Below are 27,821 nucleotides of genomic sequence, written 5' to 3'. Positions count from 1 at the left end.
CATTATATTCTTATTTTTTTTATGAGAAACCACTATAATTACAAAGCAATACTATTTAATAGGTATCCAAATCTTTTATAAAAATGGGAATTTGGTTATAAGTTGTAAGATATTTTTTAATCAAGGTTGTAATTAACATAAGCAAAAATATATTTTTCATATAATTTATTTATTAACAATTCATATCTTAGTGCCGAATGCTTGCTTTTGATTTTGCAGCGACAGAACGTATATCTTCAGCTTTTTCATTGAGAAAGTTATTGAGATCATCTAGAGCAGATCCAAGCAAAAGTTTTAAAACGTTGTATTCATAAATTTTCTTATCGTACGCGTAGTATTGCACAAGCACTCCATCAGGCGCGTACGCACTTGGTCTCGCATCAGATTTAATTTCAACGCCGCTGTGTTCGCTTGTACCGTTAGCATAGAGTATGTAAACATCTTTGTCAGATACAAATAGTACACCATCTTCTAACAGAAACGGAGGCCTCACTAATTCCACATATGATGGGTTTGAAGGAATACCTTCGATTTTTTTCACACCTTCAGCAGAGCGGACGTGAGGTACTTTATCATCAGAGAAGAAGTAAAGATTGTCGGCGAAGTCGAGAACGATTTGTTTGGCGTTCACAATGTCTTCCAATTTTTCTTTTTTGTTACCATTCTCTGAAACCTTATAAACAATATCGTTGTCCGATAAAATGTAAATAACATCACTAACATTTCCCTTAGCAATACCAACAACACTGTCGTCAACAGATCCGTATTTCTCAGCTGAATCGTCTTTTTGATTGTATACGTAAATACCGTCACTAGCTCCGAAGAAAACTTGTTTGCTGTCATCAGCAGAAGCGGCGACGTCCCAACCATTTTCTAGAACTTTCTTTGCCTTTCCATCCTTCAGAGAGTACAAACCTTTGTAGACACGGTCGCCTTTCTCATTTACGTCAGCTTCTACGAAGAAAACAAGTGCGTCCAATTCCTCGCTTGAATTAGATTCAGATGATTCAGAGTCATCAAAGTTAATAGAATTTAATGGTATCAAAATCTTAACGATATCATGTTCAGCACTATATTTAATGAAATCTTTGACATAGAAGTCTTTTGATACTACTAAAGGTTCATCGTCATCTTTATCCGAGGCGGGAGCGGCGACGCATGCTCCTACCAGCAAAATAGCAAATAAATTCGTTATCATCTTCATCCTGGTTTCTAAAAAAACACATTTAAGAAATAGATTAATCCTTATTCACTAGCGAGTGAATCGCCGTGAATCTTCGTCCGCCGGAACTATATAATCATTAATGTCGTGAGGGACTCGAATCCACAACTTCAGTATTATATAAAAAATATAGAGTTATAATTAGATAAGTTGAAAGTATAAGATTTTCATTTTAAAATATTGTTTTTTACATAATTTACTCAAAATATAAACTAAATAGAAAAAAAAAACAGGAGATCCATGTAATATACATGACAGGTGTCTTCAAATGTGAATTCAAATAAAATGTTTTTAGTGATATATTTATTTAAACTGAAAGTATTAAATCAATTAAAATAAATCTTACTGAAAGTATAGAATTTATATTTAAATATTTCAAGTTACCCAAGTAATATAAGCTAAGCTCTGAATTAAATAAAAAAAAAACCGAAGAAACGACTGTTCAACTTACCCGTCCTTGATGAAATTTAGCAGACTGACCAATTTGACGGTTAGTTTTAGAGTATATATAGAGTGAGGACGCGACTTGCTATTGATAACTATCATTATCACTATTTACTTTATATGGATAGTTTTACAACATAAAAATTGTATATTTGTATAAATGTATGTATGTACACTTAAAAGAATATATAAATTATTATTTTTGCTTGGAAAAAACATTATTCAATAATATAGTAACACGGATTAGGTCCAAGTAGCGGATAGAAGTCCACATTTTTCCAAAATGTAGACACTTTATCATTAATTACATTTAAAAATCAAAATAAATCAGCTTCACACTGTAACCCCCACGTGACAAGGTATAGGGAACCTAGTGTTAAGGCACTCCGTTCTCCACTTTACGCCTAACTTTTCCTCCACTAACTTTTCAAGCTTGAGTGGCGGAATTTCAACAATCATTCCGTGTTGAGTGGCGGAAATTAACGCCGGGCTTTTGCCCTGATGCCAGAGCGAAGACATGAAAACATTAATATATAATAATTCATTTCCTCGAGAGGGGATCGAACCCACCACCATCGCTTTACAGTAATATCATTGTCTTTCCATTAAGAGATCGAATAATTTATTGTTTATATTATTTATTTTTTGTTAGTAACTTTAAGCAATGGGTGGTGTGAGCCAAGTCAAATGTTACCATATATGTAGATACGAGGGAGTGATAACGGGAACCAACAAAATGTATACAAATATATTATTACCAATATAATTAAAATTTACTTGGTTATATAATTGCAAATGTTTATAAAGATTTCATTTTTATGTTTGTAATAGTGTCCCACCAGTGGCTTTTTTCGTTTGAGGTACATTATTTTTATTTTCATTTCCTTGCTCCAATATAAAGGCCAAGTGGGGTTAGATCTTGCATTCAGAACGCAATGTCTCAAAAAAGAAAATGTCTGGAACGGAGTGTCTTAACGCTAAGTGGCTTGAAGCTCAAAAAAACTTACGAATTAAGTTGATGAAATTTGTTGTTATTTACTTAAAAAGATATCCTTCTTTTTTAAACATTTAGGATATAACTATTTCATTATGTTTAATTTCCAATTATAATTAAACTGATCAAGTACGATTATCATCCTTGTTGGAAATAAAATAAAATCGCAAAAGATTCTGATTATGATTTATTAAGTATACTAAAATATTCAATCAATTTTCCTTTAATACACTTCATTAATATTAAAAATATATATCGATATAGTTCTAATCTATTTGTATAAAGAATATTAAATTTATTTTTATTGAAATGTTTCTAATAGAATTCCTAATAAAAGATATAAAAACATAAACTTAATATAATTTCTTAATTATTATGATATTACCCTATAATTGCATTGCCGAATATGACGTTTGCATCTGCACCAGCTAACCGGATGTCTTCAACCTTTGCATTAAGGAAATTGTCAAGCCCAGCCTGAACACCATTAACTAGCCATTTTAAAGCGTTATATTCATATAGTATTTTATCGTACGCGTAGTATTGCACATACGCACCATCTGGCGCGTAAGCACTTGGTCTCGAATCAATTTTAACTTGGTAACTGCTGCGTTCGCTTGTACCGTTGGCATAGAGTATGTAAACATCCACATCAGATATAAATAGTACACCATTCAGTAAGCTATATGGAGGCCTCACCAATTCCACAGATGATGGATTCGCGGGAAGACCCTGAATTCTTTTCACACCTTCAGCAGAGCGAACATAAGGTACTTTATCATCAGATAAGAAGTAAAGATTGTCGGCGAAGTCAAGAACGATTTGTTTGGGGTTAACAATGCCTTCCAATTTCTCTTTTTTGTTACCATTCTCTGAAACCTTGTAAGCAACGTAGTCGTTTGACAAAATGTAAATAGCGTCACCAGACGATTCTTTAGCAATACCGATGATGTTGTCTTTAACAGATCCATATTTTACAGCGGAATCGTCTTTTTGATTGTATTTGTAAATACCGTCACTAGCTCCGAAGAAAACTTGTTTGCTGTGATCTACAGAAGCTGCTGCATCTCTACCATTTTCTAGAATTTTCCTTGCTTTTCCATCTTTCAATGAATACAAGCCTTTATAAACACGATTGCCTTTCTTGTCTACGTCAGCTTCTACGAAGAAAATAGGCCCGTTCTCTTCCTTGTTTGAAATAGACTCAGATTCATCAAAGTGAACAGAACTTAATGGTACAATAATTTTTACAATATCATGTTCACCACTATATTTAATCGAAACACTGTTATACATGTTTTGGGCTTTTACTAAGGATTCGTCACCCAAGTCATTCTGGGCGGGAGCAGCGACACAAGCGCCTACCAACAAACTAAAAATTAAACTTGTTATCGTCTTCATTCTGATTTCTGAAATAAAATAAGAAATAAATTAAATTTAATAGCATATTAATTTTGATCAATTTTGATTGGCTTTAATATTTTTAAGTTCGTTTTTAGTTTTTAAGCTACATATAGTGTATATGTAGCTTAAAAAACTAAATATATAATATGTACCTCTGTTAATGAGAAGTAAATTATTGTTTTTAAATAGCTATTCATAGTTTTGATAAAAAATTAAATAATTTAGTGGTATATATATTAAACACATTATAAACATTAAAGCCACTAGCTCGTATAAGTAAGTATTTTTGATTTGTTTTTATAAGTATACAATTTTTATTTTAAAATATTTTTAATTACACAACTAATGCAATAATGTGCAGAATTATATAACTTTTTTTTAATACATGGTAAGAATGTGTTATTATTTTTTTTTATTTAATCATACATTATATACATACTTTAATTTAGAAATTGCGAGAGAGTAAAAATATTTACTTTTTATGTTGTTTAAATTTAACACTTAGAATGTAGAAAGTAGTACAATTGACTAACTATATATTAAAATAAAGTTTATGTTAACTAACGTTATTAAATGAACTTTATATTAAGATCAACTAAAATTTATAAAATAACTGTAATGTTGAAATAATTTATAGATGAACTATAATATTATAATTGTCGCTCGCTTAATTATCGCTCATTTTTTCTACCTACATAACCAATAAAAACAAATAAAATAAATGAAATAAAAAAATGGGAGATACGAGTATTTTACTTACATTTATTTGCTTGATGAAGCGTAGCAGACTGGTAAATGTCACTTCCCTTGTAGTGTATATATAGGTGAGAAACGCGAGCTTTTATTGAATGATAACAATAATTATCACTAATTACTTTAAACTTGAATTTCCCCACTGGGGTTTTCTGTTCGATTGAGTTATTTACGGGAACTTGGACATGTGTATACACTAGATTTGACATCTTCTTATCTGGTAGGTATTTTTTTAGTTTCACAGGCAGAGGGAACCTGGGAACCTAGTGTTAAGACTCGAGTGGAAATCGAAACTACAACCTATCGCATGCTTGTTCACCTGATCTCGACTGTCCTCATGGTATTTTTAATAGTTATTAATTTTATATTAAGCTTGGCACCGATTTCAAAATTTAAAAAAAAATTCTTACTTTATGTTAAGAAAATTATTTTTTTACTTTTTATTTTATTGTTTAAAATCATTTTTTTGTTGAAAGATAATATATTTAACAATTTTTAAGCGATAAGTAGGTAGTGGTCGTCCTATATAAAACTTTAATTTTAATAATCCTATCCAGATCTTGACAAATAAAAAAAGAATTATCCAAATCGATTCAGGCGTCTTCTAATAATCGGTGAACATATATTAAAAAAAAAACTTCGACTCTCCTCCTACTCTTTTTTTAAAGTCCGTTAAAAATGGGAGATACAGTCTAACCGATCACAAAACGTCACATTTTAATGTAAAATATTGGCAGTGTCAGTGCTCTATAATTTCTTAGTATAAAATGTGTTGCTAGTATAAAATAATGTACTTTTTGGGTGTTTTACGTCTTAATAATTTAATTAAATATTATTTAAAAAAAAAGAAAATAATTTAAGGCATTTACAATTCGATAGTACGGTTACAGTACTACCAGAACATTACTTCTATAGTAAAATTTTTTATAAAATATATTAAGTCTAGTCTATTTCAGTATAAAAAATAGGGTTAGTCGTCTTCGATCTAGGTGGAGGTATATTTTTTTGTAATAGATATCGTTTTTGAAAATTCCTAAGCTAATATAAAGCTATACAACGAAGAGAAATTAATTTATTAGCCTTGTTAATAATAAATAATGTTTATAATAAGACCAGGAGATAATATGGAATTATCATTATATTTATATTATTGTTGTTATTTAATTGCCATCCTCTCTCAGGACCAGGACATTCGTACATAATGTATAGGTGGAAAAAACCAAATTGAGGTCGTCGTCACGCAGCGGCACGAGCGTGTGACTGTAATGCGACGGTTGTGGGTTCGATCCCCACTCGAGGAAGTGAAATATTTATTTACGTTTATATTTCCATTTCTTCGCTCTAGTGTCGAGTCGAGTCTACGTGCGAGATACACCAAGAAGGTGTTATTTTAATAGAATAAAAAAAAAACAAAAACAATTATAATTGATATATTTTTTTAATTAACAATTAACCTATTAATGCCGAATATTGCTTTCGCATCCGCAGCACCTGAACGAATGTCTTCAGCTTTTGTATTAAGGAAGTTGTCGAGCCCATCTTGAACACCTTTAAGTATCCATTTTATAGCGTTATATTTATAAATTTTTTTATCGAACGCGTAGTACTGCACGTACGTTCCATCTGGTGCGTAAGCACTTGGTTTCAAAATTAATTTCATTTTATGGATTATGCGTTCGCTTGTACCATTGGCAAAGAGCATGTAAGTATCTGTATCAGATACAAGTATTACTCCATTTAGTAAGTTGTAAGGAGGTCTCACCAATTGCACATATGATGGATTTGTGGGAAGACCCTTGATTTTTTTTACACCTTCAGCAGAGCGAACATAAGCTACTTTATCTTCAGATAAGAAATAAAGATTGTCGGCGAAGTCGAGAGCGATTTGATTGGCGTTCACAATGTCTTCCAATTTTTCCTTTTTGTAACCATTCTCTGACACTTTGTAAACAACGTGGTCGTCTGACAAAATGTAAATATTATCACCAGACTTTTCTTTAGCAATACCAATGACACTGTTGTCAACAGATCCATATTTTTCAGCCGAATCGGCTTTTTGATTATATATATAAATACCGTTACTAGCTCCGAAGAAAATTTGTTTTCTGGAATTTGCGGAAGCGGCGGCATCTCTACCATTTTCTAGAATTTTCTTTGCTTTTCCCTTTTTTAGTGAATACAAACCTTTGTAGATGCGATTGCCTTTGTTGTCTACGTCAGCTTCTACGAAGAAAATAGGCACTTCCTTGTTTAAAATAGTCTCTGGTTCATCAAAGTGGATAGAACTTAATGGTACAATGATTTTAACAATATCATGTTCACCACTATATTTAATTGAAAACCAATCAGGAATTTTATCCTGGGTGGGAGCGGCGACACAAGCGCCTACCAGTAGAACGGAAATTAAACTTGTAATCGTCTCCATTCTGGAGTCTGAAATAAATAAAATTTAAGAATATGTTTATTTTTTTTCATTTTCACAACCGTCTCTCATCATCATGAATCATTACTTAAGGAAAGTTGATTAATTCATATAAAAGACGCTGTTGCTCTTCGCCTGACTTTTAGAAATTTAATAAAATCATACCTATATTTAAATCGAGTAATAAATCTGATTCCATCGATTTTAAACCTACTTACGTATACCAGTTGAGGCTGTCGTGGCGCAGCGGCACGTGGGTGTGACCTTAACGCGACGGTTGTGGGTTCGATCCCCACTCGAGGGAGTGAAATATTTATTTACGTTTATATTTCCGTTTCTTCGCTTTGGTGTCGAGGCAAAGTGCGGCGTTGAGTTCTGCCACTCAGCACGCAATGCCTCCAGGTTTCATTAGAAAGTGGGGAACGGAGTGTCTCTCCCTCTGCCTACCTTGCTGTGTGCGAAATACCGCGTGAAGCTGATTTATTTTTAAGTACGAGTATATTACATTTAGTAAACATTTTTGAGAGAATTATTTTAAATCAAATGCTACTGCATTTTGATGCACATCATTCTATGCATGATAAAAAATATGGCTTACTAAGATGGCAGGATGTTCTGAGACTCGTCTTGGTCATGAACCTATACTAATACAGGATAAGAGGACGTGCACTCAACCTGACCTCTTGACAGATGAGGTAGTATTGTTTGCTGATGAAGCAGCATTAAATTTTAAAATTAAAATCATCAAAATATATATGACGATGTAAACAATGCTCTCTCCAAAGTAGTACATTGGTTTACTGTTAACAACTTATATACTTATAATACAGTAAAATTCTTAAAGTAACTTTAGTAGATAAAAATCAAAATTCCCAATAATAAATTGGGCTTATTATTATAGTACTTGAAGTGGAAACGGTTCGCCTTATTTACATTCATAGTATTCTGTCCTACGGCATTCTACATTGAGGCACTGTAGCCGGTATTTAATCAAATTTTATTTGACAGAAGCGTAGAAACTTAGGTCCTAAAGATTCGTTAACGCAAAAATTAAAAAATATTTATATTAATATTAAAACTTGCATCTCGATAATTTTTTGAAAATATTATGTATGTATGTTATGAAAAATATTAATAATTTTAACAAAATTGGTGAATGGAAATACTGCCTGCATGATCGCCTACTAATTAATTGAAAATAACTAATAAATTATGTTGAATTCATTAATAGGTAAGTCGGAAACCTAACGTAACCTATGCTCGTTTTATTATATCCATATTTAAATCATTATGATGAAAAGGAATGAAATAGAAAATGAAAACTGAAACTGAAATAAAGTATAAAATGATTAAGAAAATAGGAGACACGAGCAGTCAACTTACCTGATGAACTTACTTGGTAAAGTGGAGCAGACCGATAAATGTGTGCTACTTTTAGAGTATATATAGGAAGAGAAACACAAGCTTTTATTAAAAACAATCATTATCGCTACATTATTTATTATTTTATTTACTTATTATTGATTAACTTGTATTTCTCCATTAAGTATTTATCTGTGTCACGACTGAAAAAATTGTAAAATTTATTTAATGATTGATTAGTATTGATTTTTGCTATAGACATGTAAGAGCATATAATTCGTAAGAGAGCTATTGAACAGTCTATCGACGTCGACTGTTAAAAGCCTCACTTACTAAATGTTAAGTTTTCTTTAACTTTCTTCTTTCAATTCTGTGTCCATCGTATAGCAGGGTGCCCTATTACGCGGTCTTCACTATAATACCATGAGTTGGACGTAATCCGGGTGACGTGTGATATTGAAACATATTTTTGGATGAACATGATGCAGAGAATTATGATAATACCATAAAGACATTGTACAACAATCTAAAGAAAACGTTTTAATTCATGTATTAAACAACAATAAAATTAAGCTAAATGGTGCTGTTGACCATTTAGTCAAAATAATTATTAATTTATGTATCTTACAATGAATCTGATAAATTCTTCGATAATTCTATAAAACTCCACTTTGTATTCCAATTTATTGACTCTATCATTAAAAGTTCAATTTATACTACCGTGCCTGTGCTGTGTATACAATGCCATTATAAGTAATTTAAATATACTCAATAAACATAAAAAAATCTAATAAATGTTAAGTAATATTAATTTTAATGTAAGCTGAATTGGTTTATAAAAAGTAAAATTAATTTGGGAGAATAAAAAAAGAAATTTATTCTTAGACAGACCTATGTATGTATGTATGTATAACCATATTATTGGATTATATATTATGTTTTTAATAAATTACTGAATTCCTAATTTAAATTAAAACAAACATATGAATAAAAAATGATTTATTAATTAATAATTAACGAACACTGCTTTTGCATCTGCAGCAGCTGAAGGGATGTCCCCAGCTTTCGCACTAAGGAAGTTGTCGAGCCCAGCTTGATAACCTTTAAGTATCCATTTTAAAGCGTCGTATTTGTAAAGTTTTTTATCGTACGCGTAGTATTGCATATACGCTCCATCTAGCGCGTAAGCACTTGGTTTCGCATCAGATTTAAATTCGTAACTGCTGCGTTCGCTTGTACCGTTGGCATAGAGCATGTAAACAACCGTATCAGATAAAAATAGTACACCATTTAGTACGCTATAGGGAGGTCTCATCAATTCCACATATGATGGATTTGCGGGAAGACCCTTGATTTTTTTCACACCTTCAGCAGAGCGAACATAAGGTAATTTATCATCAGAGAAGAAGTAAAGATTGTCGGAGAAGTCGAGGACGATTTGTTTGGCGTTCACAATGTCTTCCAATTTTTCTTTTTTGTTACCATTCTCTGAAATCTTGTATACAACGTGGTCGTCTGACAAAATGTAAATAGCATCACCAGACTTTTCTTTAGCAATACTGATGATGTTGTCTTTAACAGATCCATATTTTTCAGCAGAATTGCCTTTTTGGTTGTATTTATAAATACCGTCACTAGCTCCGAAGAAAACTTGTTTGCTGAGATCTGCAGAAGCAACACCGTCTCTACCATTTTCTAGAATTTTCTTTGCTTTTCCATCTTTAAGTGAGTACAAACCTTTGTAGACGCGATCGCCTTTCTTGTCTACGTCAGCTTCTACGAAGAAAATAGGCATATCCACTTCCTTGTTTGAAATAGACTCGGATTCATCAAAGTGAATAGAACTTAATGGTACAATGATTTTCACAATATCATGTTCGCCACTATATTTAATCCAATCATTCAATGAGACCTGGGCGGGCGCGGCGACACAAGCGCCTACCAGTAAAATGGAAATGAAACTTGTTACCTTTATCATTGTGGTTTCTGAAATTAAAAAAAATAATTAAATTGAAGAGTGTTGAGTGTGTGTAAGTGTTGAGTTTCTGTTTTAAACAGCTATTATAATAGATTTTGACGTGAATTTAAATAATAAAAATAAAATGATAATTTTTTTTATCTTTTTTTTTATTTTAAAATATTTAAAAAGAAAATAATATTAATTAAAAAATATGAAAATTTTAGCATATTACCAAGAGCCACCCCAATTTTCTACTAAATAAGAGAGATTTCATTGAACTAGTGAAACCTTGATAAATTCGACTGAAAACGGGAAACGAAGTAATTTAACACTAGGCTCCCTCTGCCTATAAAAAATAAAAATAAATGAATTAAAAAACAATGAGAGATTCGAGAGTTCAACTTACCCTTACTTAGTTGATGAAGCGTAGGAGACTGATACATGTGACGGTTCCTTTTAGAGTTTATATAGGAAGAGAAATGCAAGCATAAAGATATTGAAGATATTATCACTACATAATTTATTCTCGAACTTGGGAAAGTTCTGGGAAGTGTAATATCTACTTCGATTGGGTATTTTGCGGGAACTTAAACCTTTAGATAAAAAAATATTTATATTTAATCGCTAGCGACTCGCTCATGGTTTCACCCACTTGTATTACACAATTATTTATTTATTTTGTTACTTTCGTGATTTAATAACATTAACGTTTTAAAGTCAGCATCCATTTATTGATAGATAAAGTATCAGCCAATTGAATAAAGTCTTCAATTTTAACCGACTTCTGGAAGAAGAAGAGATTATCAATTCGATTGTTTTTTATGTGTGATGTTTGTTACATGGGATAGCTTTTCAAGGTTTTAATTAATTGGTTTTAATATTCTTGTATTGCATTTTGTCGAAAATAGCGACAAAATTTTTTTGCTTCGTCGTGGCGCAGTGGCAAAGGGGTGTAACTGTAACATGACGGTTGTGGGTTCGTTCCCACTCGAGGAAGTGAAATATTTATTTAGGTTTATGTTTCCATTTCTTCGCTTTGGTGTCGAGGCAAAGAGCGGCGTTGTGTTCTGCCATTCAACAATGCCTCCAGAATTCGGCAGAACGTGGGGTGCGGTGTGTCTTAACACTAGGTTCCCTCTGCTTACACTGCTACTGCCTACAGTGTGAAGCTGATTTATTTATTTACCTTTAAAGTAAGAGAGTTATGGGGGTAACTACTCTTAACGTTAAAGTTTATTTTCTCGGTATCTATTGGCGAGGCTATGTCGTAGGAACACACTGTCGTGGCGCAGTGGTACAAGCGTGTGACTGTATGCGATGGTTTTGGGTTTGATTTCCACTCGCGGGAATGAAATATTTAATATTTTCATTTCGTCGTTCTGATAACAAGGCATAGAGCGACTTTAGTTCCGGCACCCACATGTAATACCTCTAGCGGTAGAGAGTGGGGAACGGAGTCATTATTTAATATTTATATTTATACTAAACTGTGTTCATGTGTGGATGTTTGTCTTATATATGCTTGCAATGCACCTAAAGTGTAGCTTTGCCTCAGTATCACGCTGAGAAAAAAACGCATGTATTTTCATCTTTTTGGATGTCTTTAAAACTTTTGATCTCGTATTATATATAATATTATGAAGTGATCTTAGAAACTGGAACCAAAATTAACCGACTGTGGTTAAGTAGGATAATGAGTAATGACCACTACAAATTAAAGTATGGTGTAAGACAAAGGGGGCTTACGTTATATTTCTATGAACAATCTGATACTCATGACTGAAATAGTCAAATAATTTTATTCAAAACTAGCGGACCCGGACGCGGCTACGCCTGCTTGAAATATAAGAATATAATTTCTATAGAAATATAATTTCAATCTAGATGAAATGCTAAAAGTGACTATTATATTTATTTTTATAAGGATGAATATCAAAATGACGCGGTAACGAACGCGGTCGCGTAGCGACGACGGTTGTTATTAACATGGCAGAATAAATTGCATGTCAAATTAGAAAGTATTTTAATTTATTAGTATATATGTGTAATGTAATATTATATAGCCTATAGCACTTCTGAAGAATGCAGCTTTCATACAAAACAAAAACATAGTAAATCGAACCAGTAGATCCAGAGATCTTAGCGTTCAAACAAACAAACAAACAAACAAACAAACTCTTCCGCTTTATTATATTAGTATAGATAAGAAGACACGTGCTTCAATTTTGAACGTCAAATACCAGTTTACTAAATTTAGTGCTTCAGACCTGAGAAGAATCAGCGCAAGAAACTCACCGGGAATTTTTTAAAATCAATTTTATACAATACACATTTAACTGAGGCCAGTCGTGACGCAGGGGCCAAAGTGTACTGCAAAATCGACTGGTTGTGGGTTCAATCCCCACTTGAGGAAAGGAAATATTTAATTAAATTTGTATTTTCATTTCTTCGCTTTGTTGAGTTCCGCCGCTTAACACGCAACGCCTTCAGAATTCGGCGGAAAGTGGGGAACGGGAAATACGAGTAAAAATATCTTAACTTTGTATTTAAAAACTATTTTATTAAAATAAAATACAATTATTATTAAAACTAGTTCTTAACTATAAGAGTGCTGGTAGTGGAATCGCCTTATCCTTAAGGTTGGTCGGCTTTAATACAAATTCGGGTGTCCCCACCCCTTTGGCTCGTTTCCCACGATGCTTTGTTTCTCATGGAGTTATTATATGAAATTCCCTGGAAGTCGGAAATCAGCGAGCCTATTGTCATCGACATCCAAATGTTCATGTGCCCCAACATGTGCAGCAGGGTTCTCGTAATGCTTTTATAGAACTTTCTCTCGGAGTCATAAATCTACCATAGGCCCACATGCCGTCGAGCTCTTGTTTTATATTTATTATCTTTTATTTAAACCATTTGTTACAACAATGCTAGACTAGGTTGACTGTCCCCCTCCAAATTCGAAGTACATGTTTCGAACGAAACCTGGATCTGAGAATTTAAGCTCAAATTAGGCATATCAATATAATAATAGTTATAATAGTTGTCAACCATATTATACTATGTCGTGATTTTCATAGTTAAATGTTGGAATTTCATTTATTCTCCATCTTCATCAGCTGTAATTCTTTTTTTTCAATGATGATTTTTTCCATTTGACATCTTCCGCTATTCACAAGTATTTCTTTATAAAATATTTCCTTTGCAAATTAATGTTCTAGTTCAGTATAATCTTCGACATCATATATTTCATTTCCATTGTATGCTATAATTACCGTTCGCATTATAGGATAGGAACAGGGAAGGTTGTATTGGATAATAGGTACAATTTTTCATATTTTCTACATACCACTTTACACAATTATCAATAAAAAATCAAATTAAGTTTACAATACAATCTAGTATTTACTAAAATAATTTTATTTTAATATGTTCTAAAATAATATGTATACTTGGATATGTGTGATTTACATCTTTCTAATTTATGTATAATATTTTTTTATTTCTAACTTATATATTTATTGTATAGCACTTTCCTTCTAATATTCGAGTAGATTTTACTACATTTTCCGAAGGGTTCTACTTGAACTACTTGAACTTATATCCGAAAGTATAGAGGATTCTGAAACAATTAACTCCTCTACGTGATAAATTTTTCCATTGCTTATTTTATATTTATTATGCGGTTCCATACTTAAGATTTTGTATGGACCCAGAAATCTTGATTTCGTTTTGTGCCTATCTATCATTGAATTTTTTAAATAAACCTTATCATCTATTTTAAATACTTTTGGAGGCTGAATTCGTTTATTCAATCTATCATTCCTATAATTCTTTTGTTTCCTACATAATTCACAATTTAAAATATATTTCTTAATAATCTTTCGCATATTTTCAAAATAATATTTTACCCGTAATTGCTTATAAACATTTTCAATACCTGCATGTCTATTATTTAATAAATGACATTCTTTAATCAAACGTAATTGTTCCTCTTTATTATCTATCTCTATTAAAGACTTAGTATATCTTACTGGCTTAAACTTACTATGATCAAAATATTTCCTATATACTACTGAAACTTTAAAAAATAATTCTTCATTAGGAATTATAAACGCATATTTTTCTTTATTTAAATATTCTAACATAAAATTTTTAATAACTTTTTCCTCATTATTTGGTGGAATATAAAAATACCACATACTTTTTTCATATTTCGCGTTTTCGTTAGGCGCACTTTCAAACACTACACGTCTCAAACATTTCGGTGGATAATTGTTAATAATTGGTATGCCACTATCACTGTCTTGTTGGCATGAATTTATTGTATTACTTAACTCAGTATTTACAGGATTTTCTATTTCTATTTCATATGGTTGTTTGTCTAACGATATTTCCTCATCGGAATGAGCCAGTAATGAATCCGAGGTTGTATGAGATATTTGAGTTACATTTAATGCATCTGCAACGTGATTTTCTTTATCTTTCACATGTTCTATACTATGTGATATTTTTTCGCGGTCAACAACTTCGTGAAAATTTAAATTAATATTATCAAAATTATTTTCATGGTGGAATACTTCCTCAGCAACAATACCTTTCCCTAAATTGATCTGACCAGGACGCAATGGAGGGGCTGATTGCATTGAAACATCCCCCATTTCCTGCGGGATCCTATTTGTATTAGGACGATATTGATTTCGCTTAAAATAACTATTCTGCGGCCTAGTAAAAAAATTATTTGCATTCGGAGTCCATTTATTTTTATTATGGTTGTAATTATTATTATTATAAAAATTATTATTATAATTATGTCGCATCGGAAAATGATTCGATCGCGATGTGGACGGATAAGCTTGTCTCTGGTTATAATTAAAGTTCGATTTATATTGCGAATACGCATTTTGATGTAAATTACGCGGCGGCGGTACAACGTTATAAAAATTTTGTTTAAAGTTGTCATATCTCCCTTCTGCTTCTAATTGCAATATTCTAGTTGCCGTTTCACTAAAATTACAGTTAGATACATATATTTGGTCATGATACGGTAAACTTTTTCTTAAGGTATTCTGGGCGGTATTTATGTACGGCTCCATCACCTCATCTACTAAAAGTTTTTCACTATATTTATCTAATAATTTACTTCTAATAAAAAATAACTTTTGTTTTAATTCGAATATTAAATCTTTATATAAACCTTTTCTCCTAACATTTGCTAACTCTATTAATAACGTATTTAAATCTCTATTATCTCCGCATTCTCTTTTTAATGCTAATTCTATATTATTCCATTTAAAATCATGCTCAATCATAGATATTGATATAGCAGCTTTAGATTCTAGTTTACTTAATAATAACATAACATTTTGTGGTATATCTCCACCCGCTATCTGTAGCCATTGCTTAGCACAATTAATATAATTATATAAAGTAAATGCGTCGCCATTATACGAAGGGACGAACGAAAGTAAAATATTTGGATCCATTGTTTAATGTAAACACGGGACTCTAAAATGGTAGGACGACTGAGTCGCGCTACTTTCACTACTCTCACTATCAGAAGGAGAGTGAATAACACTACTAGTATTCCTATAGCTATTTTATACAAAAGTTGGGAGTTTCAGATGGGAAGGAATGGTGACAAAGATAATGCTACTTGGTACTTACAGAATGCTCACGACGGCAGCTTCCTTGATCATTTTCTTCCACTGATAACCGTATTTTTACGTATTTATATGGTTTCGTTGCCTAGCCATAGTCTTAAGAGACTTCGCGAAACTTTTTTGCGGAATTACTTATGATTGCGCGTTTTGTTCACTTAGCTAGGCCCCACCGATGGGCGCCAGTAAAAATATCTTAAACTTTGTATTTAAAAACTATTTTATTAAAATAAAATACAATTATTATTAAAACTAGTTCTTAACTATAAGAGTGCTGGTAGTGGAATCGCCTTATCCTTAAGGTTGGTCGGCTTTAATACAAATTCGGGTGTCCCCACCCCTTTGGCTCGTTTCCCACGATGCTTTGTTTCTCATGGAGTTATTATATGAAATTCCCTGGAAGTCGGAAATCAGCGAGCCTATTGTCATCGACATCCAAATGTTCATGTGCCCCAACATGTGCAGCAGGGTTCTCGTAATGCTTTTATAGAACTTTCTCTCGGAGTCATAAATCTACCATAGGCCCACATGCCGTCGAGCTCTTGTTTTATATTTATTATCTTTTATTTAAACCATTTGTTACAACAATGCTAGACTAGGTTGACTTACGTCTCAGTAGCGTTTGAAGCTTCACTTTAATGCAAAGATAATTTATTTCTCAATATTCATAAAAAAATAGAGACCGTTGTAGCGGTGTGGTACATTGTGTATCTCAAGAGGTTAATGGGTCCACCTATTAATACTTTGAGCACGATGGAATAAATAAATTTCATTTAATAAGATAATACGGGGTTTTAAGTTCTGCCAATTAACATATTATTTTCGAATTTAGGCAGAAAATAGAGAACGGAGTGTCTTGATACTGTCTACCTACTCTATCTATCTATGCGGAATAAAACATTATAATGTTAACATGAATTAAGTAGCTCTATATAAAGATATGTTAGAAAATAAGTTGAGACTCTTTGTGATACATACTCTCAGGTGGGCTGTCGTGCCTCGTAGCCACAATACCGTATTCTTAAAATATCAACTAAGTCCTATTTCCTTCCTTTTATTTTTACATGTGCACTCGAGGAATGCGTGGATATGTAATTCTCAAAAGCTTTTGACAAAACCGATTTTAATGAAAGCAATGGATTGTACCTAACTTAAATAAAAAAGGATCATCTTCGTTCTCTCTCGATGGTTATTCCTAATTAACTATTGGAGTTGCTTTTTTCGTTTTTGAAACAAAACAATAGCCAATTTAATAAAATAATTGTATGAATTAACTCCTCCAGAAAGTAGCAATTTTGAGTAATAAAATATTTTAAATCGATATAACTTTTTTATGTATGAACCGATTGTAATAACACCAAATATTAAATAAAGCTTTTCAGACTCCAATTCCGAAAACTGCAATTAAATTAGTTAAGTCATTTCTGACATTAGCATGAACAAGCACACAAACAGACAAAAAATATTGTTTTGGATTCTATTCCAATGTTTAATAAACTCAATAACAATTTTTCTTATATATTTTTCCGATTTTACTATAAGTATAGATAATCCTATGATTGAACCATACTTTTTGTTGTAACATTTTTTAATGTTTTCAATAACTACCTGAATTCCTGATTGAAAAAAAAAACAAATTATAAATTTTAAATAATTTATTAATTAACTATTACCCTGTTCATGCCGAATATTGTTTTTGCATTTGCAGCACCTGAACGAATGTCTTCAGCTTTTGCACTAAGGAAGTTGTGGAGTCCAAACTTAAGACCTTCAACTATCCATTTTAAAGCTTTATATTTATAAAGTTTTTTATCATACGCGTAGTATTGCACGTACTCTCCATCTGGCGCGTAAGCACTTGGTCTCACAAGAGATTTAATTTTGTAACTGCTGCGTTCGCTTGTACCGTTCGCATAGAGCATGTAAAATTCCGTATCAGATGCAAATAGTGCACCGTTTAATAAAATATATGAAGGTCTTATAAATTCCACCTTTGATGGATTTGCGGGAAGACTCTCAATTTTTTTCACACCTTTAGCAGACCGAACGTAAGGTACGTTATCATCAGATATGAAATAAAGATTGTCGGCGAAGTCGAGAATGATTTGTTTGGCGTTCACAATATCTTCCAATTTTTCCTTTTTGTTACCATTCTCTGAAACCTCGTATACAACGTGGTCGTCTGTCAAAATGTAAATAACATCACCAGACTTTTCTTTAACAATACCGATTACGCTGTCGTCGATAGATCCATATTTCTCAGCTGAATCGTCCTTTTGATTGTATTTGTAAATACCATCACTAGCTCCGAAGAAAACTTGTTTGCTGAGATCTGCAGAAGCGGCGGCGTCTCTACCATTTTCTAGAACTTTCTTTGCCTTTCCATCTTTAAGTGAGTACAAACCTTTGTAGACGCAATCACCTTTCTTGTCTACGTCAGCTTCTACGAAGAAAATAGGCATGTCCTCTTCCTTGTTTGAGATAGACTCGGGTTCATCAAAGTGAACAGAACTCAATGGTACAATAATTTTCACAATATCATGTTCTCCACTATATTCAATAGAAAGCCAATCATATAATATGTCCGAGGCGTGAGAGGCAACACAAGCGCCTACCAGCACAATGGAAATTAAACTTGTTACCGTCTTCATTCTGATGTCTGAAATAAAAAAAACAAATTTAAGTAAATATATATTTTAGGTGTTTTTTTATCTTGATCTTTTACAAACGATGGATTTTTAATTGATTCGTGTTTTCGGTTTCTTGTTTTTAAATATAAATTATTAGTGGACCCAGACGCGGCTACGCCTGCTTGAACTATAAGAATATTTTCATGTCGGTCATACTCATACAATGCCACCCGAAGGCTAGGTCATTTCGAATCAGTGACATCTCCTTAATGATTTATTAGAATGTTGTACAGTAAACTATAATTTCAATCTAGATGAAATGCTAAAAGTGACTATTATATTTATTTTCATAAGGATGAATATCAAAATGTCGCGGTAACGGTTGCGTAGCGACGCGACGGTTGTTATTAACATGGCAGAATAAATTGCATGTCAAATTAGAAAGTACTTTAAAATATATTAGTATATATGGGTCATAATCAGAAAAGTGGACATTTTCGAATTCGTAACGTAACTGATAAGTAACAACACTGATAAAGTTTGTTACGAAACTGATGACATAAGGCATTATACACAACAAAATAACGATATTATATGAATAAAACTATTGTTTTTTTTTATTTAATGAGACACAGATCAAAATTTTAAAGGTTCAATCGTTGAATTAACAGATTATAAATGTAAGCAGAAAACATAACAAAGTGAGAATATTAACAATATAATAATGCTAGTTCGTAACGTAATAAACTTATATTTCTAGTTAGAGATCACAAAGTTAATGATAAAATTAAATTCACTTTAAAATATATCAAAATTTGAGTCGTTATCATTGGAATTAAGTTTAATTCTTTGTAAGTGTTTATTCCGCATATCTTCATATTTAATAGGATTGGTCTTTTTAAGACGTTCTCTATATCTAAAAAAAAAAGCATTTGTTTCAGCATTTGACATAGGAGCTTACGCTTGCTGAAAATACAAAAATATATATCAAAAAATAAAAATCACAAAATCACAACTAATTTCAGAAAGAATAAAAATAAATTTTAACTAAATCGGTTCAGCTGTTTCTGAGATTAGCGTGCACAAACACATAGACAAACAAGCAAATAAGCAAAAAAACTTAAAAATCATTAATTTTGGTTACTTTACGTTATGAAAAGTCACTAATACTTTTTTTCATATGCCAGCAATTTTTTTTTCTTATATATATATCTTCCATATACAAGCACCGGTTCGATAAAATTTTATTATAAACATATATAAGAAAACATTGGTACCGTAATTGTGAACTAGGCTTCATATTTTCTCAGTTTCGTTACGTAACGAAATATAACGAAATTGAGAATGAAGTCTGAGAAATTCTAACCTTTTTAAATATTTGCTCATAAGCCACGTGTTGCATGTGCAAGCACTGACGTTCTTTTTTGAGATTTTGTAAAAAGAAGCAAATAACATAAACAAGAAAACGAAATTATAGAATACTTACCAAAATAAAAGCCGTTTATAACCCTGAGATGTAATTTTACGCATTCCCTTTAAAACATTTGAACCCCTCTACTGCTGCGAGAACACTACTGGTTGTAGCTACAACAGCATTGACTTTTCGAATAATGGTGCCACAATAAAAACTAATATTAAACACCATCCAAAATAATTGCGTTCATATTTTAATTGTACGTTACTAGCCCTGAGTAACAAAAAGACAATATTTTGGGACAAATTTACTTAATTAATATATATTATTTATTAAATAATGTATCAATAAAAGTAGTTCTATTTAATATTATGTATAAAGTAAAGTAATATAAACATATCGGAAATCAAATAAAACCATAAACATTCGTAACAAATCAATTTTTAAAAAGTAAAGTGGTGAATGGGACACGAAAAATTGTATGGAAGCATTTAGAAAAGTTTTTTGCAACTAACAAAAAATACTATTAAAAGCCTTAATACATTTAAAATATTACAAAAATCTTTAAGTTAATAAGTAAATTTATCTTAAATGGCAAAATATTTAAATTATCTTTAAAATTGTATTTTTAAAACGCATTCAAAGTAGCGGGACAAGAAAAGACACAAAATGTGCACTTTTTCTGATTATGACCCATATGTGTAATGTAATGATATATATAGCCTATAGCACTTCTAAAGAATGCAGCTTTCATACAAAACAAAAACAAAGTAAATCGGACCAGTAGATCCAGAGATCTTAGCGTTCAAACAAACAAATAAACAAACTCTTACGCTTTATTATATTAGTATAGATATATGTGTAGTGAAATATTATATAGCCTATAGCACTTCTGAAGAATGCAGCTTTCATACAAAACAAAAACAAAGTAAATCGATCCAGTAGATCCAGAGATCTTAGCGTTCAAACAAACAAACAAACAAACTCTTCCGCTTTATTATATTAGTATAGACAAGCGGCTCTACCACGGCTTCGCCCGCTTGAACTACATGATTATTCATTTAATACACAGAATTGATTGACCACTATAATGACTTCTAATATGCTTTTTATTATAGTGCTTTTGCTTATAGTTTAGACGGGCTGTTTAGGTTCCACATCAGGTATCCAGATTTTCAAAATAAAGTATAGCTTAGATATTAAATGTACTTAATAGCTGTACAAAAAAAACGTTTCATTCAAATCCGTCCAGTAGTTCCGGAGATTAGCGCGTACAAAAGCGTAGAGAAACCGACAATTTTTTTTTCTATTACTGTTCATAAGCCCCCTCAATTATTATTTTGTAAATATAGTCAATGAACAGACGCGCCATTTTTACTTTTTTATTATATGTATAGATAGATATTATAAATATAATTTATCAGAAAAATAAATGTTGTTTTATTTAATTTTGGATGGATATCTTAAAAAATAAACAACTTACTCTTACTTAACTTACTTGATGAACTGTAGAAGTCTGGTAAACATAACGATTACTTTGAGAGTATATATAGGAAGAAAAACGCGACTTTTTATTGAAAACGATAATTATTATCACTACATAATTTATTATTTGCTAGTTATTGATTTACGTGAAATTTTAATGCGAATTATTATTTTTTTTAAATTGTATTAGGTTTTTATAGAGTAGTTAAAACTGTTGTTTCATTTAGAGTGGTGCTGACAAAAACACTATGTATAAGGCTATTATTCTTTGAGATTTAACGAATGTGATGATATGTGATATATTATCACATGAAATTTCTTTTCGCTCTAGTCTTTCAAAGGTATCGTTAAAACTTAGTTTTCTAAAATGTTTGTTTATAAGTGATGATTTATATGCCTATTAGTGAGCCAATCCGCGAAAAAAATCACGAATGAGGAAATAGTGTTAATGGTTAGCACTATGGTAGCCTCTTATGTTCCCAGGTTCCCTCCGCATTTGCTGTTATGTGCGGGATACAGGTCAAGCAAAAAAATGTACTAAAAGATGGATAGGTACTTTGTACCAATTTATTTATTTTTCATTATATTTATACAAATGATTTTTTTAAAAGAAATTTGAACCATAAATTAAATAAAAACACAATAATAAAGACTTAATTCATTTTATTAAACGATGAGATTGTTTAGTGTCGGATATTTACTTTTGATTTTGATGAAAGGGATTTAATGTCATCAGCTTTGTCACTTAAGTAGTCGTTAAGGGCATCGAGGGAAGATCCAAGGATGAGTGCTAAAATATTATATTCATAAATTTTCTTATCATGGGCATAGTACTGTATAAACGCTGCCTCTGGAGCATATGCACTTGGTCTAGCATCAGCTTTAATTTGTAAGCCACTGCGTTCGTTTGTACCATTAGCGTAAATTAAATAAATGTCCTCATCAGATACAAATAGTACTCCACCATCTTCTAAAATTATTGGAGGCCTCACCAACTCTACATATGATGGATTTTCGGGAAGACCCTCAATTTTTTTTACGCCATCAGCAGAACGCACGTGTGGCACTTTGTCGTCGGACAAGAAATACAGGTTGTCGGAGAAGTCGAGAACGATCTGTTTTGCGTTTATAACGTCCTCCAATTTTTCTTTTTTGGTACCATTTTCTGAGACCTTGTATACAATGTGGTCGTCGGTCAAAATGTACATAATATCACCAGCTTTTTCTTTCGCGATTCCAACAATGCTGTCATCAACAGATCCATATTTTACAGCGGAATCATCGTTTTTATTATATACATAAATACCGTCACTAGCACCAAAGAAGACTGATTTGCTGCTATCTTCGGAAGCGGCGGCGTCTCTACCATTTTCTAGCACTTTTTTTACGTTTCCATTTTTAAGTGAGTACAAGCCTTTGTAGACGCGATCGCCTTTGTCGTCGACATCAGCTTCTACAAAGAAAATAATAACATCCACTTCCTCGCTTGAATCGGACTCGGATGAATCGGATACGTAAATGTTCAAGGCGTTCAAAGGTACCATTATCTTAACAATATCATGTTCGCTGCTGTATTTAACAAATTCTTTTCTGTAAAAATCCTTTGTTACAACTAAATTATCGTCATCTTTAGAGGCGGGAGCGGCGATGCAAGCTCCTACCAGCAAAATAGCAATTAAACTCGTTATCATCTTCATTCTGGCGTCTGAAATAAAAGAATTGAAAAAATGTATTAAATATTATACCTATATGTACATTGATAAGCCTAAATACTGCTGCATAACTGTAAGTATAGACAGTGGTCAACAGGTCAGAGTAAGGTAACGTAATTTTAAATATTAGTAGATTGCTTGCTCCACAAGTCAAATGTTACCATTTAGATAAGTGACAATGATATAATATATAAAACAACCAATGCAAGATAATAGTTTCAATAAAATGTTAATATTAATTTATTTTATAAGTATACTTTATTATACTTATTAAGGCGAATCGTGGCTCAGGGGCGTAACGCGACAGGCAGTGTTGCTCGACTTCCACTCGAGGAAATAAAATATTTTATATTTTTATTTCTTCGTTGTGGTATCGGGGCAAAGTGTGGCGTTGAGTTCCGCCATTCAATACTTAATGCCTTCAGGGTTGCGCGGAAATTGGGGAAAAGATACCCTTAACATTATACTCCCTTTGTCTACCCAGCTACATGCGGGACATGTGGGGATACGGCGTAAGGCTAAAAAAAGGTAAACGACATTGAATTACATAATCCAACAAATTGTAAATGAAACTATTTTAACCAGATTTAACATATTATTTTGAGTAATTTCATTTACTCTCTCTGGTAACGAGACAGAACGCGGTGTTTAGTTACGTCACTTAACACTTTTGAAGCTAAAAAAATATGTTTCTTAGTAATAAACACATTTTTGTTTCCAGCTGCAATTATCTCCAGCACCGCATCGTTACTTAATAATTTATTGATAATCTATATATGGACCGTTTATTTTGAAAGTGGTGTAAGTCCATTTTTGAGAAAAATGAGCTATCACGTAATTCATGCTTAATTTAATGTATTTTTTTTATATATAACTAGTCCGTGTTTAATGTCTCAAAAAAACCCATGTTTTGAACAACTTAAAATCGGTCGGTCAATGAAATTGCATAATCAGCGACATACTAACCTTTAATTTTCTCGAAACAAAAGAAAATGGACTTACACCACTCTCAAAATAAACGGTCCATATATAGTTATCACAAATTATACGTTGATATAATATCAGAGTAACACTTTTGTATTGACTTATTCTGCGTTAACAAAACAAGTAAGAAATATTATTAAAAGCTTTTATTTAGCTTGCAATGTATGTATGTGGGTTCGGGTGAAATCTTTGAGCTCAATTTTGAAGTAGATATCTTCAACCGATTGAGCTGAAATTTTGTATGCACGTTTAGTTTGGATGACAATGCACGATAACATATGTGCTGTCATTCTAAATCTAATATGGCGGACCATGCAAGATGGCGGAATTGTTATTTTTAATGTATTTCTACAATATGGGTATCAAATGAAAGGGCCCGTTGAGAACAACTCGAAAAATAGTGTAAGGTCATTCTAAATTTAATATCCGTCATACCATCCAAGATAGCTGATTAGTTATTGTTCATGCACATGTGCAATACGGGCGTCAAATGAAAGGGCTTGCCGAGAATAATTAGAAAAATAATGTAACATCTAGTGTGAGAAACCTAACCAGTGGGAACTATGAATTAATTTTTAACAAAAAGAAAAACCGACTTCTAACAACAAACTAAAAAGTGAAAAATAATTATATAAAGATTTTATAATTTTGAAGTCGGTGTCAAATCTAATTACTAAGCCTTTTTGTTGTACTTTGCACCGACTTCAAAATTATAAAATCTTTATATAATTATTTTTCACTTTTTAGTTTGTTGTTAGAAGTCGGTTTTTCTTTTTGTTAAAAATTAATTTATTTTACGATTTTTAGTGATGGGTAGATCTTAAAATGATGCTTCTTGAACGAGTGGTGATGGTGGTGGTAGTGGTTGTGGTTGTCCTATGTAAAACTTCATTTAATTAGCTATTATTTTTGTGCAAAGTTACATTTTGGTATATTGACAAGAACATACATAAAAAGTATTCGGGTGAATTCGGAATCTCCCTTTTTTGAAGTTGGTTGAAAATGAGAACATTCTCTGTTTTGAGATTGGTTGTAAAGAAATGCAACGATCAGGAATCTCACCTCTGACATCAATTTAAAAAGTTTTTGCTTGTAACTATTACAGTATAATCAATTTTTTACCAAAAAAAAAACTAACTTTCTCAATTTTCACCGGATTCCATAATCGGAACCTAACCAATCTTTCCCCAAATTATCCTTGAAGTGTATCCTTTCAAATAAAAAAAGAATCATCAAAATCGGTCAGCGCGACATTGAGTTATTCGGATATTTGTCGCGCACATACATATGTGATTTTCTCATAGATACCATTGTCAGACATGGACCAAAAAAAATGGGACCATTCGGGAAGCTTCACCTTTCAAATAAAAAAAAAATTTTCAAAATCGGTTCACCCAGTCAAAAGTTATGAGGCAACAAACATAAAAAAAAATAAAAAAAAAATAAAAAAATAATACAGTCGAATTGATAACCTCCTTTTCTTACAGAAGTCGGTTAAAAAAGTAAAAATAAATTAAAAGCAAAAAATAATTTTTAGAAAAAGCTTTTATTTAAACGCTCTAAAAAGGAGAAAATAAAATTTGTCCTTTAAATTTTAACTATAAACTCATAACCTCATTGTACAATTACAATTTATATGATCATAAAAGCTTGAAGTATCTATATTTAAGGAATTAAATATACATATAAATTTCAATTAAATTTTATTTTAAATTATTTCGATCATTTGTTTATTAAGCGAAAAATATTTTTTATAGAAATTTGTAATGAATTATGATAATGATATATTTTACTTAAAAAAATATTAGAAATAATAGCTTTACGCTGTATGCCGCACGTAACAGAGGAAACCTGAAAACCTAAAGTTAAGAGTCTCCTTTCTACATTAAGACACTCCTTTCTCCACATTCCGCCGAATTCTGGAGGAATTGCATTTTGCCTAGCGGAGCTGTTGTGCTCCGTTAGGCAAAATGCATTTTTTGCCTAGCTGCCAGAGTGAGGAAAATGAAAATATTATATATTACATTTCCTCGAGGTGGAATCGAACACCCAACCGTCGCGGTAATAGATACTCTTGTGCCATTGCGCCACTTAATAAAAAAAATATATACACTTCATAAAAAAATCGAAAATCAGCTAAAAGGAAAGTACATTGATATGAAATTAAAATTGCAAAAGTTTACAACTTACCCGTCTGTGAGATTAAGCAGACTAACGCATTTCATGGTCAGTGTTAGATTATATACGAGTATAGAGATGAGAGATGCTAGTTGTTATTGATAACAATAATTATCGCTAATGGCCTTTTCAATACAAAATTCTGTTTATATGATTACACTTGTGCACTATAAAATAAATTTCTAGAATATGTAAATAACTAATCAGATGTAAATCCTACCTAATTAAATGTATAAGATTTTTTAAGTTTGTATTGTATCCCACATCTATATGCGGCCTCTACTATTAGATCTCTACTATTAGAGTTGGCGGAAGAAATCTGGGAACCTAGTGTTAAAACACTTCGCTGCCATTAAGACACTTCTGTTCCCCACTTTCCGCCGAATTTTGGTGGCATTGGGGGCTGAGTATCTTGCCTCATTATCAGAGCTAGTGGTAGTGCTAGTGGGAATGGGACCCATAACCTGTCAGTTGCACGTTTGTGGGGTTGCGTCACGACTGGCCTCAGTATTGGACTACTTGGTGGTAACTTGTAACTTGTACACATTCATACTCGGTATCTAGTGGCGTGGCTGTGGGGTAGGAACACACCGTCCCTATTAATCATAATCGGTTGTCAACGTCGTCACAACCGAGTATGTAACCATATAGGGTAAATGAGTAATGACTACTAGAAACTACAGTATGGTGTAAGACAAAGGGGGCTTACGTACTAATATATGTATATTCACAAATCTAAAGTGAGCTGTTAATTGATGGCATTTCTATGATCAATCTGATGCTGATGACTGAGATAGTCAAATAATTTTATTCAAAACTAGCGGACGCGCGCAGCTTCGTCTGCTTATTTGTACCCTTTGGGATGAATAATAATAAACCATGAAACATGTATTCAATTAAATATTTTAAAGAGCAATTTTGAGGAATAAAATATTTTAAATCGATATAACTTTTTTATGAATGAACCGATTGATTGTATTGTTTGCAATGTGTTTTGTGGTTTTTTAGAATACATCTCCTAAGGGTGCAAATAAAAGGTCGAAAGTTTGTATGGAAAAATCTTTAAATATCCACCGATTTTTTATATTTGAAATTTAGATTTTTAAAAATATTTAATTGAACACGTGTTTCATAGTTTATTAGAATTCACCCCTAAATTAGCAAGCGAAGCTGCGCGCGTCCGCTAGTATTTATAATAAT

General features: G+C 31.9%; 2 protein-coding genes across 2 annotated transcripts; both read right to left on the bottom strand.

Moving 5' to 3' along the window:
• Nucleotides 1–185: 185 nt before the first annotated feature.
• LOC146541029 (uncharacterized) lies at nt 186–4,932 on the bottom strand. Its single transcript, XM_085191245.1, has 3 exons — nt 4,825–4,932; nt 3,527–4,069; nt 186–1,212 (listed from the first exon to the last, which is right to left on the bottom strand). The coding sequence occupies exons 2-3, from the start codon at nt 4,059–4,061 to the stop codon at nt 188–190; spliced, it is 1,560 nt and encodes a 519-aa protein (XP_085047371.1). The 5' UTR covers nt 4,062–4,069; nt 4,825–4,932; the 3' UTR covers nt 186–187.
• Nucleotides 3,027–26,791, bottom strand: LOC146541028 (uncharacterized). The gene is made up of 3 exons (XM_085191234.1): nt 26,634–26,791; nt 22,716–23,452; nt 3,027–3,335 (listed from the first exon to the last, which is right to left on the bottom strand). Exons 2-3 carry the CDS (start codon nt 23,442–23,444, stop codon nt 3,042–3,044), a joined length of 1,023 nt encoding a protein of 340 aa, XP_085047360.1. The 5' UTR covers nt 23,445–23,452; nt 26,634–26,791; the 3' UTR covers nt 3,027–3,041.
• Between the last annotated feature and the right edge of the window lie 1,030 nt (nt 26,792–27,821).

The sequence above is a fragment of the Heliconius melpomene genome, chromosome 1, assembly GCF_056956725.1.
Source record: "Heliconius melpomene rosina isolate 202511_hmr_F chromosome 1, ASM5695672v1, whole genome shotgun sequence".
Classification (NCBI taxonomy): domain Eukaryota; kingdom Metazoa; phylum Arthropoda; class Insecta; order Lepidoptera; family Nymphalidae; genus Heliconius; species Heliconius melpomene.
The sequence above is the reverse complement of the archived record's forward strand: the minus strand, read 5'-3'. Positions and strand labels throughout refer to the sequence as shown.

Coding starts and splice junctions, on each gene's coding strand:
- LOC146541028 (XM_085191234.1), bottom strand. CDS start 23,444: ATGAAGATGATAACGAGTTTAATTGCTATTTTGCTGGTAGGAGCTTGC. Junction 3,336..22,715: donor GGCCTCCAATAATTTTAGAA/GATGGTGGAGTA, acceptor TATAGCTTACTG/AATGGTGTACTATTTATATC.
- LOC146541029 (XM_085191245.1), bottom strand. CDS start 4,061: ATGAAGACGATAACAAGTTTAATTTTTAGTTTGTTGGTAGGCGCTTGT. Junction 1,213..3,526: donor TTACAAGGTTTCAGAGAATG/GTAACAAAAAAG, acceptor GTGTTTTTTTAG/AAACCAGGATGAAGATGATA.